Raw genomic sequence first — 14,894 nt, 5'->3', positions numbered from 1 at the left:
AGGAAGAATTATTAGTTAAGTAAGAAAAGAAGATCGTTAAAAAAGAGGTAAAGGCTAAAAAAAAAGTTAAAAAGGATAAAAACGATAAGAAAGACGAGATTATAATAGTTTAATAAGAAGATAAAGTTTATAATAATAAATAACTTAGTATACTACAAGGACAGAAACGAGCATTCTTATTAATAAATAGTTTAAAATAAACTATAATTATATTTATAATTCCTCTTTGTCCTTAGTATTACTCGTAATTACAAAGCTATTTAATATTTTAAAATTAATTCTAAAGTTTTCTAATCTCTACTTAACTTATATAATACCGCCCTATAGTTTACTAAGTAAAGTAACTTCTAGTTAGAGCTTATTATATATATACTACTTTAAATAAATACGAAAATATTAATACGCTTTAAAATAAGGATAATTAGCCTTGCTAAACTTCGTACTTTTAGCTAATATAATTAGGGAGCCCTTAATAATTAAAGTATAAATCTATAAGGTAGCTTAAAGAAGATATGCGTCTAGATTATTATTATTCTAAATAGCGTTTAATAGTTATTGAACTTGGTCTTAGTTAATCGGCTATATAAAGTTTTATACGGTTCGTAATATAGGTTAATAATATAGTTACTATAGCTAATTAGAAATAACATAAGGGCGACCTTTTTAATAACGAATTCGATAAGAGTTCTAAATTTATACGAAGTTAATAAAATCAGAACGAATTAGTAATATATACGTAAATAGAAGTATAATCTAGTTAAAGAGTATATTTATATAGAATAGCCCTTAGAACTTAAGTAGTTAGAAGTATTCCTATAAACGTAAGTATACTTATATATACTAAGATATATATTACTTACTTACTAATATACTAATTTATTTTAATAAAGACAATTCTATTAACTCTTAATTTTAACGTTATAGATACTTTTGCTAAAGATTTAGTAATTACGGAATATAATTAGACTTTTTATTATTAAATAGTATTATAAAAAGTAGTAATAAATACTAAATATAAGAACGGTTTTTTTCCCTCGGTCTAAACGAACTCGTAATAGCGTAAATCCCCGTTATTAAATAATAGTAAGATATTATATAAGTATATTCCGGGATATATAAATAGAAACCCCTATATAGAATTATATAATAAACCGCGAATAAGTATTAATATTAGTATAGATCTTAAATCTAAATAGTAAAAGCTTATCGTACGTATTTAAAAACTAAATATAATTTAGTCCAGGAGTCGTAAACCCTTTATAACGGTACCTTATTTTACTTAACCGATCTTAAACTTATTATAGAAAGGTTTTGCGATATATAAGGTATAGTTTATCTCGGTTAATAATATAAGCTTATTAGCGAACTTATATATAAAAATACTCTCTACCGTACCCTTTAATACGGTAAGTAACTTTTAGTATATTAAAAAAAAACTTTTCTAATCGTTATTATATAATTATAAGCTATTTTAGTATTTATTATTACTAAAGCTAATTCTATTAACGAAGTGTTAATAATCTTATAACTGTAATTATAAATCCTTTAGACTAGAGTTAAAAAAGGATATCTTTATTATTTAAGTATTATTAGAAAAATAATTCTTAGATACGAATTAATAAATCTTTAAAAAAGACCGTACGCTCTTCTCGTTATAAGTCCTATTTTATAAGTTAACATTTAAAAGTTCGCTTTATAATTCGAGTATTAGAAACTGTAAAGATATATATAATAATTATATTATAAGTCTAATTACTCTCTAACTTTATAATAATTATCGTTCGATATAATAAAAGATTAATACGCGGTCGTACTATTCTAAAAAAGTAGTAATATATAAAATAAGAAACTAAAAAAGAAATTTTAAATAAGGGGTAAATATTTATATATAATTATAGCGATATATAGGGGTATCCTTTTACTTATAAGGTTTTATAAGTATATATACAGAAATATAGACGCTTACGGGGATTTATAACGCTAAAAAGGATAGAAAAGTATATAACAATAATATATAATAAATAAAAGTTCTATAATTTTATTAAAAACGTTAAACTTTAGGGAGAGCTTTTATACGGTTAGTTACGGCCTTTTACGGGCTAAACTAAGCGTATATACTCTAGTTTATAATTAGTAAGTACCCTACGACTCCGTAGGGGCCTTACTACCTAGGTATTAAGCCTAACCGTATTATATCTTAATATATACCTATATAAATTCTTATACTATGCTATATAAGAATATTAAATTAATTACTCTTTATTTAGAGTTTATATAAGTTAGTAACGCTCTTTATAATCTTATATACTATTATATATACCCTCTTTATTATTTTTAGCCTACTTAGTTACCTATTTAAAAGCTTTTATTATTATATAGAAGTATATAGCGGGGATAGTACTTAAAGACTTAAATAGAGCGCCGATACGGACTTTACTACGGCCCTTATAGTTACGACCGTACTTAATAATTTTAATAAGCGTATTATAAGTTAGTACGAACCGTTAGTAAACTATAAATAAATATAAGGTAATATAGGGTAATATACGAGTAATAACGGGAGGCATAACGAGTATATACTCGTATATAGTAAATATATAGTTATAATTAGAGTAGCCCTTACTTATAAAAGTAATATAATTAATAAAAATGCCTTTATTAGCTTTATAACGGGCGTACGACTTAGTACTAGTCTTAGTATTATTATATACGGTTATTTAAATAATATCGGTAGCCTAAGTACGAGTTATAGTAATATCTGGGGGTATATAACGGCTATTCTTAGTAATCTTAGGGTTAAGCTTAATCTAATACTAGGGCTAGATTATACGGGTTAGTATAGTAATATTAAATAATATAGGGTAGTATATACTAACTTATATAATACTAAAGTTATAGATCTAATAAAAAGTCTTTAAAAAAGAAAATAAAGAGCTTATAAATAATATAAGAATCTGTATAATAAAGAAGCTATTATATAGAAATATACGTATTAATAAGGAGGTAAGAAGTTATTTTATAAGACGTAAGGTCGTTAGGGTACTACGTAGGTTAGTATACGGGGACCGTTAAGAGCTATATATTTTTAATACGGGTTAGAACGCTATATTAAGTACTTATTATAAGTATTATACGGCGTACGCGATTATTAAAAAAGGGAGTATCTTATACGAAATTATTAATATATATACGTAAATAGTTAATACTAAAGAAAAAAGTAAATAAAAAGAATTAAATTATAAATAGGTATGTATACGTAATTATACTTATAATTGCGCGTATATTAGCCCAAAAAAAAGCATAATTACTAATTAGTAAAAATTATACTAGTAATTGCGCATAAAATTACCTAATTATACCTAATTAATATTTCTAATTAATAAATCGCGAATATTATACTTATAATTACGTATATAATTAGGTAATAGTAATAAAAGTAAAATAAAAAAAGGTATAAAATGTAATAAAGCAAAATATAATTGCTAATAAGTAACTATAGGGGCTTAAGCGGATTACTTACCTTACTTAAGGAATATTAGGTTAGTTAAGAGGAAAGGGAAATTAATTAGTAATAGAAATTAGTAAGGAGGATATGCCCCCTAGCTACCCCACTTTTGCTAAGCGGCATAACTGCCCTTATATAACTACTACTACCTATAGTCGTAAGTAATTCCTTATAATAATATATAGGATTTATTATAATATTCATTTATACGTACGAGAAAGTCGCGCTATTAATACCTAAAATTTACGGTAGCCGTAGGTCTATTAGAAAGAACGGTTTTGGCAGAGTGCCTCTTGCAGTCTGCCGTAGAGAACGACGGGGAAGGCAGCGATGTGTACTTTACGAAAACGGAGCGTGTTGCGCGTGTGGATTTATTGCCATGGGCAGCGGCACATTTCTCTCACTTCCCGTCTCTCACTCTCTCTCATTCAGTGAGGTGAGTGAGTGAGTGGCATGCGTATTGGAATTGGAGCCCCGGAAACCTGGAAAACCTCAGCTGCGAGTCTGACCAAAAGACGCAGCCCGTGTCTCTAGACTAACCTACTGTGTAGTAATGCGTAATATTCATACCTGGTCCGTATCATGCAGCTCACGACAGCTACTTACAGTGCTACGTTAGTTTGAGGCGGCCACGTGAAGATGAGCAAACGCAAGGGGACGATCCAGAAAGCAACTTCACTCACTCTGTGCCTTCTCAGCAGCAAAAAAAAAAAAAAGAAAAGAAAAGCCCGCAAGGATCCATGGATCTCCTTGAGATGGATACCAAGCTCTGGGTCTACACAGAGCTAGCAACGCTGAGCCTACATCCGCGAGAAGATCCCCCTGGGCACGCTGCGCAACTAATACACAGTAGTAGAAACCATTTCGTCCCATTTTGACTTCACCCCTCATCTTTCTCCCCCTCCCCCACCTGCCTCATCCATCTCACGACATATCCTCAACCAGGTTTACGCAAAATACGAACCAACAACCAACGCAACTGGAACCGGATCATATTTTCTTTCACTAATGGCCCAATTCGTGCTCCCCCATCATGATATTTCAGACATCTAGAACGGTCCTGGCCCCAGAGCCGAGAAGCGTGAGGCGGGTCACGTAGTCGCGTGACGGCGGGGGTTACCACTGCCTTGACTGACATGACGGGGGTCTGGAGCACTGGGCTACGCAAGAGGGACGCACCTCTGCTGCAGTTGGATGCGTCGCTTCATGCGGGTCAGCAGCCGTGGTCGCCGCTTGCCTGCCGTTTCCTTGCCTGTCTTTTTCACCTGTCAGTCATTGACGGCTCGCTTGACGAACGTCGAACGAGGGGTAATAGGTGATGTGAGGTAGCGTGGCGGGGTCCCTCGCGAATGATTGGCACGGGGGCGGCTTGTCTGCTCTGCTTCATACCATGGCAAGTATGGTTACACAAACATTGCCGTGTCCCTTCACACGAGTCAATGAGTGAACTGAACAAGCCAATACGTTTGCCTGGACAACCTGAACTCTAGCAGCCGTCATTTCCCTCTCCCTTTTCAAGCAGACCCTGCTCATGCTATCTAGCAGTCGACATTTATCCTTACCGTACTATGCAATCATCGGCATGAGAAGGACAAGTATTTGACCGAAACGAGGGGTTCAAACCCGGACCCGAAGCGACTCGTCATTTGCAGTTTGGATGCACCGGACGGGAAATCGAGATGGCTCGGCCAACGTCGGGTTGAAAAAAAAAAAAGCCTGGGTAGGTGAAGCTCACCACACTAAAGCCGGATATGCAGGTGAACCAACACCTAATGATGCCATCCAACGATTGATCAGACTTGACAATAACGACCTCTTGACAACTTACAAAAGCAGTCGTTCGCCGAATATGAATGAAGAGCTGTAAGGACCATATGATATCGGGCTGCGAGAAGGAACCAACGGCGTGATTTGAGACGAAGAACATCACAGTGTAGCGGGCTTGTAGGCATGTGCACACACATCCCAAGACGACATCTGACATGAGACTGATATGATATCCCTTGCATTGTAGATGGGGTAAATGACAGAAACGCCCGTAGACCACCACTACCCATAAGCGTCCAGACATCTTTGTTTAGATATTCGCGAACTGCCGCCTTATTGTTTGTTTAAATCCTCGTTTCCATTGGTCCCCTTCACGTCCCGCCAAAACGCACTTATCATTAATGCTTTCCCCTCCCTTGTCCGTCAACACCTCACGGCCATACCGTCGCCCTCATGGCGTACGCGTTCTCGTGCCGTCCATACAGCGTGGTATACTCGTCCTTCCACGAAATCGTCTCGCCAGGCTCAAGCGGCACGCCAATGGGACCCTGCCCAAAGGCGTACGACCGCCGCAGCGCAAGGTTCCACGCGAAGCTGCTCGCGCTGACGCCCGCCACCATGCCGGCGCGCAGCATGATCTCGTAGTCGACCAGTCCACGCTGGTCCCACGTCAGCGCCTCCAGCGCCTCCTGCTCCTCGTCGTCTAAGATATTCGTCTTGGTGACGACCGTGACGTTGAAGTCCTCGGCACGGTTGACAAACGCCGTGATGTTGGTCTCGGTGGCGCCCGAGGCCAGGAACGCGACGCTCGACTCCGACTCGGAGAGGTAGTGCAGGTAGTTGGCTGCCTGCGTCGTGTAGTCCGGGAACCTCTCGTTGACGTCCTCTTCGGTGCGTAGATGGACGCCCACGAAGCTCGACGGGTGGTACCGCGTCCGTGGGTCGAGATTAAGTTGGAAGCGGGACTCGAGGCTGAAGAGCGCCGAGGCCGCGAGGCGCCGGGCATCCGGGCGGATGCGAAGCATGCGTCCGAACGAAGAGGCCACGGGCGCTTTGTCACGTGCCGTCGGCCACGTCCACAGGGTATGTTTGAGATGGGTGCGGAAGGGGTATACCCTTTCTGCGGGGGGTGACTTCTCGTTGATGAAGTCGTGGAATTGCTTGTTCCAGTCCGAGGGCTCGGCTAGGACGGTGCCGTTGACCCAGTTGCTGTTCGTATCCGCGATACTAAACTGGAGGGCCTCGAAAACTTCCGGCACGTCGTACAGGTCGTTCATCGACCCGTGTACTCTCATCTGGGGACAATACGTCTGGAGAACGTGGTTGAGGTGGGCTGCGTCGAAGTAGTAGTCGAGAGGCACGGCGGGCCGTCCATTAATGTTCTTGATGTCGTCTTCTGAACGAGGTATGATCTCGGGTAGGATCAACTCCGCTGGCATCAATTAGTATGAAATCATCATCCAGAAACCCGCATTCTATCCAAGGGACATGCTTACCTCCTGCCTCGATCGCAAAGCGAATGCAGTGCAAGTGGGCATTCCGCACTTCACCAATCCCTCCTGGTGCTGCATCGCAGCCCATCATCAATCCCTTTGTCCATTTCTTGCTGGCACACAGGCCTTGGATAGCCGCGCCGTCGAAGCGTCCGTCAACTTCGTGCTCGAGGAAATCTTTGGTAAATAGCTCCCTTTGATTGCGGAACTTGCGGGTGATTGTCTGTACATGCTGCCGTGATATTCCCAAGTACCATACTGACCAGAGAATAAGGAGCATCGGCCCCACGAGCTTCATGAGCTGGGATAAAGATGTCGAGCCGAGCATGATGGGCTGATCGATGCAGTTGGAGCTGCTGCCGTGATGAGAAAAATTGAGGAAACCATCTCGCTGATGAGGAGGCGGAAGAGGCGACTCTCTCAAGGGAAAAACGCCCAGCCAGCTATCGAGGGCGAAACGAGTGGAATGGAAAGCTTCGCGCCTGGCTGAACGAGCCAGAAATGTGGCGTTTCTCAGTCGTTCTCGGAATGGCATGGCGTAGATCGACAGCTATTAAAGGGATAGGATTGGCGATAGCGCGCTCGACAGGCTGCTAGTCCGAGATGCCATCTTTACCGACGTTCTTCAGCAGTCTCGCAATGCCCCTGGATCTTCTGTCCCTTTCTGAGCGTCATGGAATTTATAAGATGCCGAATAAGTGAGAACTCTGGCAATCGCAGGTTGCAGAGAGGTACTGGTTCGACATGTCCTTTATCGAGCGATGAACACAGAGTATCGTGGGATTCGCGTTCGGCGCACGCTAACAGGAACATGCGACGAGAAACGCGATTTCTCTGTGGCGGTAGTGAGGTCTGTAGTCGAGTTTAAGTGAATAATGGCTGCCGCCTGACCAGCTTTGAGGCTGAAATAGAATAGGCCGCGAACTTTCATGGCTTGGTTTTCCTACTGCTGCTGATCTCAAGTGTTGCCCCTTGTCGGTTCGTCTCACGACCAGGAATCACTACCTACATAGTCTTGAGGGTCAATGAGACAGCCTGGCGACTTAGCCGTACCTGTTTCATCATCACGGGCACCGAAGCGTGATTTCGGATGGCAGATAGTAGTGAAGACACGGCCCAGGCACAACCCGTTGTGCATTGGTGGCCAAGCTTACACTGAATGTTTCCGTCTGATCACGTCGTTGAATAATCGCAATGCTCGCGACGTCGGCCTAGACCAGGGGATTTGGCGCACCACAACACAGCATCCCCGGGTTCGTGCTGCTTGGATCTCGCAGCGGACAACCGAACCGGTGCCACGCAGAGTGCCAAGACTGTCTGGTAGACTATGTTTTGATTGGGCCAGCGCAAAGCCCAAGGTCTTCTGGCCTCTAGGTTTGACGTTGCACCGAAGCCGTTGACAGTTGTTCAGTTCCCTCTGGGGTGGCCGTTTCGTTTGACTCGGACGGTTTGATCGTCTGGACGGGAACGACTTTAGCCTGACCTTTTCTGTGCATGCCGCGGTGCACCACCTACTGCACACAGAACTCGGATGAAAGTCAAGATTCTGAGCTGCGGTGAACTCGAACACTGGTGATCAAGGTATATGAGCTCATCTTGTCTTGCCGTAGTGTCTTCGAAAGCCTGTGTCCCCAGACATAGGACGAGAGAGAAAACATGGACACTGCATGAAAAGCACGCCGTTCTTGCAATAACGCACCTCTGCGGATCCCGAAGCGTTCAGCTGCAGCGTCGCAGTAGACTCGCTGATCCCGGGGCGGGCCTCCTGTCATTTCTCCGGCCAGAGATTGGTGGCCCATGGTTTTGAGCTCATGAAGGGTGCAGAGCCCATGATACTCGGCGCACTAGAAGAAGCCTTGCTTGCAGTTGACCATGCCCTGCCCATAGGTATGTATGATAAGAGTGTTGGAGAGTATCGACCAGGCCATAGATACCCGTACTGATACTCTTGCCGCCCCTAAGAACCTTACCTAGACGGGCTCACCGCATCCCAAACCCCATCGTCGTGCAGGGCCAGGCAGGCATTCGCAGCTGTCGAACGCGCCATGTTGTGCTTCGATTGGCTCGAGGGCCAAGTGTAGCGATTGCAAGCTTTAGGGGCAGAAGTATAGCAGCACAGTACAACAAAACACAACACACAACGCGACGCAGCATACGGTGATGCTATTCGTGTGTTTCGCGCCAGCCGCGGGACTTGTTCGTATCATCCATCAGTGGCCACCCCTACCCAGCATCGTACATGGATTTGGGTACAATAGACTTGGGAGAGAGCCTGTTCCCCAGCCTCTGCTTCTATGCCGGCGCCGTTGTAAGAGCGTGTGCAAGCTGATGTTAGTCTCGGCCAGGATTCGTTTGCCTCAGGTATCTGTAATCGTCCGTCGTATTGCAGCTTGGACATTGGTGAAAAAGTCATGGAATGAAAAGTCTTTCCCGAGTAGCTCCCAGCTAACGATTGCCCCTGGCACAAAGGATGGGAGTCAGAGCCGACGGCGAAGAGCGACGGAGTACGGAGGAGAGATCGGGCCCCTTATTCATGATTCAGTCAATGGGTCAAGAGTTGGCGGTAGTTGGTGGCCCTTGGAAAGTTGTAATTAGGTAGCATGGAAGTGAGCAAAGCTGGGAACTCTCGTCTGTTCGTGTTCTGTTCCCCGCTCCTCCCGCACAGCCGCTTTCTGCTCGGTGATCCTGGCATCGCATCTTCATGCACTTTGTGGTGCGGCAGGTCCAGACTCTGGGACTTCAGCTGGCAGATTCCCGTTCATGGATGATGGAGCAAGGAAAGACCGATCGGGGGGAGGAACAGACGAGGAGGTGCCTTCTCCTTCCAGGTGGTGGTGGACCAAGAGGCAAGTACCAACCATAACTGCCAAGAGCACATCGAGCAGGCCCGGCAGATGGTGCCCTGGTGGGTCTGACTGACCAATGAGAATTCAGATATACCAGGCGAGTATCCACTTTGGCGAGTGAGTTGACCCACTCAACGCGAAAAGACGCGTTCAGCCGCGTCTTGAACGCGTCGCTTCCGCACTTCACAAGTTCACATCTGGGCCACCGTCGACCATCGGCCATCGGATGTCTGATTTTTTTCTCCCCTTCCTCTCAGCACTCCAAGTCGTGAAAGTTCCCACAGCTCTCGCACGGATCGCACTCAAATCAGTTTCATCCGTCGTCTCTTTTTTCTTGGAACACTCCACGCACTGCCTCCCCCCCACCCATGCGCCGCCGCTTCTCTCTCTCTCAACTTGGGTTGGACGGACGTCACCGCCCACAATTGTCAATTTGTGATGCCAATGAGTCGCTTCCCGCCCGTCACACTCACCTTGATTTTCACCGGCCAAATCCAACGCTTCACCTCGTGCTCACCTACTATCCGTACTCCGTACTCAAACTCCTAATTACCGGCTCAACAAAGGTTGACAGCCCATCTAAGAATATTACTTCAACAACACGACCAGGCCGTGTGTTCGCTCACTTATCCGACTTTCGTCACGTCTTACACTCTTCTCCGTCATCGGTGCCGCATTCGAGCCAACTGGCACTCTTTTGAGGACGCTTTCTCGTTCATTGGCCATCATCCAGTCTTCATCTTCGACCATCCCCAACACTCGTTATCCACTTTGTGGCTTGCTCAACGCTCAATCGCTGCACTTCGAGGCTCTGTTCGTCCCAAGAACGACACTCCCGGCAGACATTAATCAAGCCTGCTGGCTGCAGACGCAGAAACCAGCCTCCCTTCTTTCCCTGCCCCGGTCGCAGACGACCGAGCGCAAACCGCCGCAAAGGCTGTGGCCAGGAGAACCACCATCCGCAAGTTCGCACCAACAAGCACCGCAGACGCAGGGCAAACGCGCCCTACCCAAGACGAGATAGCGAGCACGAAGCTGCTGCACGCACATCCAGCTTCGGCAGCATCGTCTGGTTTCTTGTCTCACTGCCCCACAAACCGAGCGGCCTGATCGTCTCGACCGTCTCTGTGAGTCTCTTTGAGGCTTGCCATTGTCTATCCGGACTCCTAATCTGCTTTGTTCATTCGACTGTCGTCTCGTCCGTTGCATCAGCCCGTCTACGATTGAGCCCTACTAGTCGTGGCTTGAGCTTTTCCTTCGCGGCATCTGCTACATCCTCTGCAACGTCCGACACCCAAGAAAGACCAGTCGTCTCGTTGGTGTTATTGAGTTCTCCGTCACCAAGCATACCTACTACGGTGGCCTGCATCGGCTGCTTGTCTTGACCAACCCAACACCTAGTCCGGCGCGCTTCCCAGACTTCACGCGCGGCGTACCTTGCTTTGCAGCTGGCGAACGAACGAATCAACCAACGGGAGCCCGAAGCTATTGCTTTGCTTTGCTTCCATCGCTCCTTTCGGACTCTGCACCCTCGTCGTTCGCTGCTCCATCATTCGCCGTACCTGCACTCCTGTCGTGTCCATCGAATAACTACACCAAACGAACGACACAGTGTATCTGGAGTACATACGACTACTGCAGTCGCCAAACCCCATTTCACACGCCGCCACCCATTTCACTCAAACTTCAAAGTAGCTTCTTCTCCAGGATTCCTTGCGAAGAAGAGAGATCGGGTTTGGACAACTTACAAGCCACGACTTCAACCGGGCCCAGTTCCAGTGGCAGACGGGGCAGGCGATCCTCAGTCTCCTCCTTCAACAAGGCGCTTCCTACCTTGCGCATCTCACCGCACATTGCATCCTCAGGGTCTCTCGGCGCAAAACGAGACTACGCTCACCCTAGACTCCACTCTGCCACATGCGCTGGCGAGCTTCTGGACCTGTCTCGAGCCGCTACTGGTGTGTCCGTCAGTCACAAACGCTCCACTGTCACTCGCCTTGGACGGCTTGACTAGGTTCCCTTGGGTTTAGCCTAGGTGGGGGATTCTAGCGTGCTCAACCGCTGTGCGACTGCAACCCGTGGACCTTGGACGCCCTCCCCCGGTCACCACGCTCTGCTGCTGCACCGACTGCAACTGCAGGACTGCACGGGGGTTCAAGCGAGCAGTGTGTGAAGTTTGGTTCACCTCAACTTTGGCTTGGTGAGGTACTTTTCGGTGTTCGAGGGCCTGTCGACCTTTTTCACTGCAACCCTCAGGCACGAGCACAGGCTCAGGCGCAGGCTCAGGCGCAGGCACAGGTCTCTTCCCATTCGTACCTATCCTGCCAGGACCAGAGGTGTTCTCTGTTCTCCCGCCCTGTCCCGGCTCCTCGAGCAAGGTTCGCGCCACCCGCTCTTTCTTCTCCACCCCGCCCACCATCGCTGGACCTTGCCATACATACCACACCGGTCCGCCTCAGCCCAAGCCTGTCCGAACTTCCTCCTCCCACCTTTCTCTTCAACCACAGTCGTTCCTTTTCGCAAACACCAGCCGTCCTCCGGTGGTGGGGGTTGCGCGCTTTCGATTTTCCCCCGATAAGCCCATACCTAATCACGAGCCATTCACCAGTAAACAAGACGAAGAATTATCACGTCCGTCTGGCTCGTCGCGACGACCTATTTCCTTGACCCTACCTATCTACAGTATTGCGACGACGATTCCCGGACGTCCAGACGATCCATCCACGAATATCATAACACGAGGCGACACTTGCGACGACATTGACCACGATTACCAAGACAACGTTTTCTTTTTCTCTATTCCATTCGACCAATGTTTTGACGAGAAAGCGCTGTTGAATCGCACGATCCTCGAATCCAGCCGAGGCCGTCGCATACCTGATTGCAATTGACTGAGCGCTCCATACCAGCTACAGGATCTACATTGGTTGAGCAGTACACGACCTCGGTAGTGTATTGGACATATTTTGTGTTGCACACTAAAAATCGCGCCCATTCTGTGCGACAGCCGTTGAGGTCAATCGAAGCCCTTTGAGGCTCAGGGACGTTACCACGCGCTCAAATACCACTTTGTCTCAAATCTGCCGCCACAAGAACAATCGGAGGACCACGTCGCCTTTGTTCTCGGAGAGACGTTCACCAAACGGCTTAGAAATCGCGAAGCCTACCTGCCGCTAGCATTTTTCCAAGAGGTCGCGACATTCCTCGCCTCCTTAACTCCGCCAACATGAACGCTCAACATTCCGGAGCGGCGACGCTGCCCAAAGGCTTTCGTTTCCATGACCCGGATCAGCAAAACCCCAAAACACCGGAGCCTTCCGCTATGGACGAGGAGCTTCAGCCTCCATCGCCGCCGCGTCCGCGATTGAGACTGAAAAGGCGCGTCGCATCCAACTTGAACGCTCCAACGACGCACTTCCTCGCGTCAGTTGCTGCCGCCGACGTTCCGATTCCCAGCATCGAAGAGCCCGAGTCGGCTGGTCCGGACACGCAAACACGATTTTCCAGCATGACGTACCCGGTTATTCACAATCTCAATGACTTGAACGAGCTCGCCTTACATAAACTTCGCGGAAGGCGTTTTTCTCCACCCAAGACGCCAGCACCTGGCGCCGCTCCCTCACTATCCCCTAGACGGTATCCCAACTGGTCCATCGACTCTGCCTTCAGTAGCGGCGAGTCTACCCCGGAGTGCGAGTCCAGCCGGCCATCTACCGCACGGTCCACGCAAACCAGCGCTTCCCTCTTCAGTCGCTTCTCCCTAGCATCAGAAGACCTGCAGTGCATCAGCCCAGAGACTGACGCGTCGGATCACGTCAAACACTCATTCTTCGACGCAGTTGAAGAACCTACCGAACCCTCATCCTCATCCAAACCAAAGGCAAAGAGGAGAAAGGCCCCGTGGACGAAGGCAATGAGTGACCACCTCTGGGCTACCTACCTTACTTATTTACAGGACCCCAAGGTCACGCCGTTCCGTACCGCTAAAAGTGGCGTGCCGCCTCACGGGGTTTGTCTTCGCGTTGCGAGGGAAGCGAAGCGAAGCTGGAGAGGTCCCAAGGGTGGAAGAAAGTCTCTCAACCCCAAGAGCGGAAGCAGCACTCCTACTATCGAGACCTGCACCTTTCTCCAGTGGCCGCACACTTGCGCTTCCACCCGAGCTCACTTGAGAGATTTGTGCAAGCTCAAAGCCGCTTCATCATCGGCCCGCACCAGCAAGTTTCTCGCCAACAGCCCGACACCTTTCGGCAGAACGGCGGCGCGTTTCTGGAACCGAAGATCCACACCGGCCCGGTCCCCGTCCGTCTTCTCAGCTCACGATATGTCCATGTCGCTTACTCTGAGCACTTCAGAAGCCATGCAACCACTGGGTCCTCTGGCGCAACTTACCAAGTCGGAACCCGAACCTCCTGCTCAAGAATCAATGACTGAGCCGTTCCCACTATTCCCCATGGAGTTTTCTAAGGTGGATGCTCCTCTCGAAGACCGCCCACGACTGGGGACACCTTTCATGGCCAACAGCTACGGGCCCAGCTCAACTGGTGCGCTGGCTGCTGCTGTCTCTTCAGTACCTCAAAGACAGAACCAAAGTCTTGGCCACAGGCGCACGTTGCAGTCGCCGGCGCGTCTGACCAGAAGTCGATCGAACACGCAAAAGCGAGTTGGACGACCCAGACAAGCATCTCATGAACCGCGCAAGACCAAACGACCTAGTCTTGTTTCCGACCTCTGGACTGAGCCGATGCCTTCTGAGACCCTACCCAAGACACCGGTTAAACCAGAAGTCGAATTTAGTTCCACGGATAGGAACTCACACGACGACCTTTTTGTACCTCGTACAAGTCTCAGTGGGCTCTTCACAGCCCCAATGCAGATACCTGCGTCCAGGCTTCCCAACCTGCCTGATCCCTTTTTGGCTGCGCCAACCGCACCTCCTGCGAGGCTCGGATCACCGTTCCCTGGAACCAAGACTAGCTTTTCTTTCCCGAATCGTTTCACACAGCCAGAAGAGTTTGATCATGACACTATTCGCCCGTTTGCTACGATCCAGCAACAAGCCAGCGGGGATGGTGGCTCTGCTCCTCCTCGTAAGCTGGCTGACCGCTTGGCTTACATTGACGAACGCCTTCGCAACTTTAGACGCCGAGACAGCAATCGCCGCCGGTCTGAATCACCTTTCTAGTGAAACATTTTCTTTGTACATGTTGCTACGCCCGTTACTCTCACGACTTATGAGTCCATGCGAGTTATCTGCTCGATACCCCTGTGGAGATACTCCTGCAA

General features: G+C 47.2%; 4 protein-coding genes across 4 annotated transcripts; 3 read left to right on the top strand and 1 right to left on the bottom strand.

Annotated features, from left to right (window-relative positions):
• Positions 1 to 5,703: 5,703 nt before the first annotated feature.
• Positions 5,704 to 7,093, bottom strand: CLUP02_05881 (uncharacterized protein; the record flags this gene model as incomplete). The annotated part of the gene is made up of 2 exons (XM_049284886.1): positions 5,704 to 6,704; positions 6,769 to 7,093. The coding sequence occupies 2 exons, from the start codon at positions 7,091 to 7,093 to the stop codon at positions 5,704 to 5,706; spliced, it is 1,326 nt and encodes a 441-aa protein (XP_049142029.1).
• A 2,956-nt stretch (positions 7,094 to 10,049) lies between these two features.
• On the top strand, positions 10,050 to 10,182 carry CLUP02_05880 (uncharacterized protein; the record flags this gene model as incomplete). The annotated part of the gene is made up of 2 exons (XM_049284885.1): positions 10,050 to 10,137; positions 10,178 to 10,182. The coding sequence occupies 2 exons, from the start codon at positions 10,050 to 10,052 to the stop codon at positions 10,180 to 10,182; spliced, it is 93 nt and encodes a 30-aa protein (XP_049142028.1).
• A 367-nt stretch (positions 10,183 to 10,549) lies between these two features.
• CLUP02_05879 (uncharacterized protein) lies at positions 10,550 to 12,502 on the top strand (the record flags this gene model as incomplete). Its single annotated transcript, XM_049284884.1, has 3 exons — positions 10,550 to 10,750; positions 10,849 to 11,569; positions 11,880 to 12,502. Coding segments are annotated over 3 exons (1,545 nt in total), but the record flags the coding sequence as incomplete, so codon positions are not given.
• A 335-nt stretch (positions 12,503 to 12,837) lies between these two features.
• CLUP02_05878 (uncharacterized protein) lies at positions 12,838 to 14,793 on the top strand (the record flags this gene model as incomplete). The annotated part of the gene is made up of 1 exon (XM_049284883.1): positions 12,838 to 14,793. The coding sequence occupies one exon, from the start codon at positions 12,838 to 12,840 to the stop codon at positions 14,791 to 14,793; it is 1,956 nt and encodes a 651-aa protein (XP_049142026.1).
• Positions 14,794 to 14,894: the final 101 nt, after the last annotated feature.

This window comes from Colletotrichum lupini, chromosome 3 (assembly GCF_023278565.1).
Source record: "Colletotrichum lupini chromosome 3, complete sequence".
Lineage (NCBI taxonomy): Eukaryota > Fungi > Ascomycota > Sordariomycetes > Glomerellales > Glomerellaceae > Colletotrichum > Colletotrichum lupini.
The sequence above is the reverse complement of the archived record's forward strand: the minus strand, read 5'-3'. Positions and strand labels throughout refer to the sequence as shown.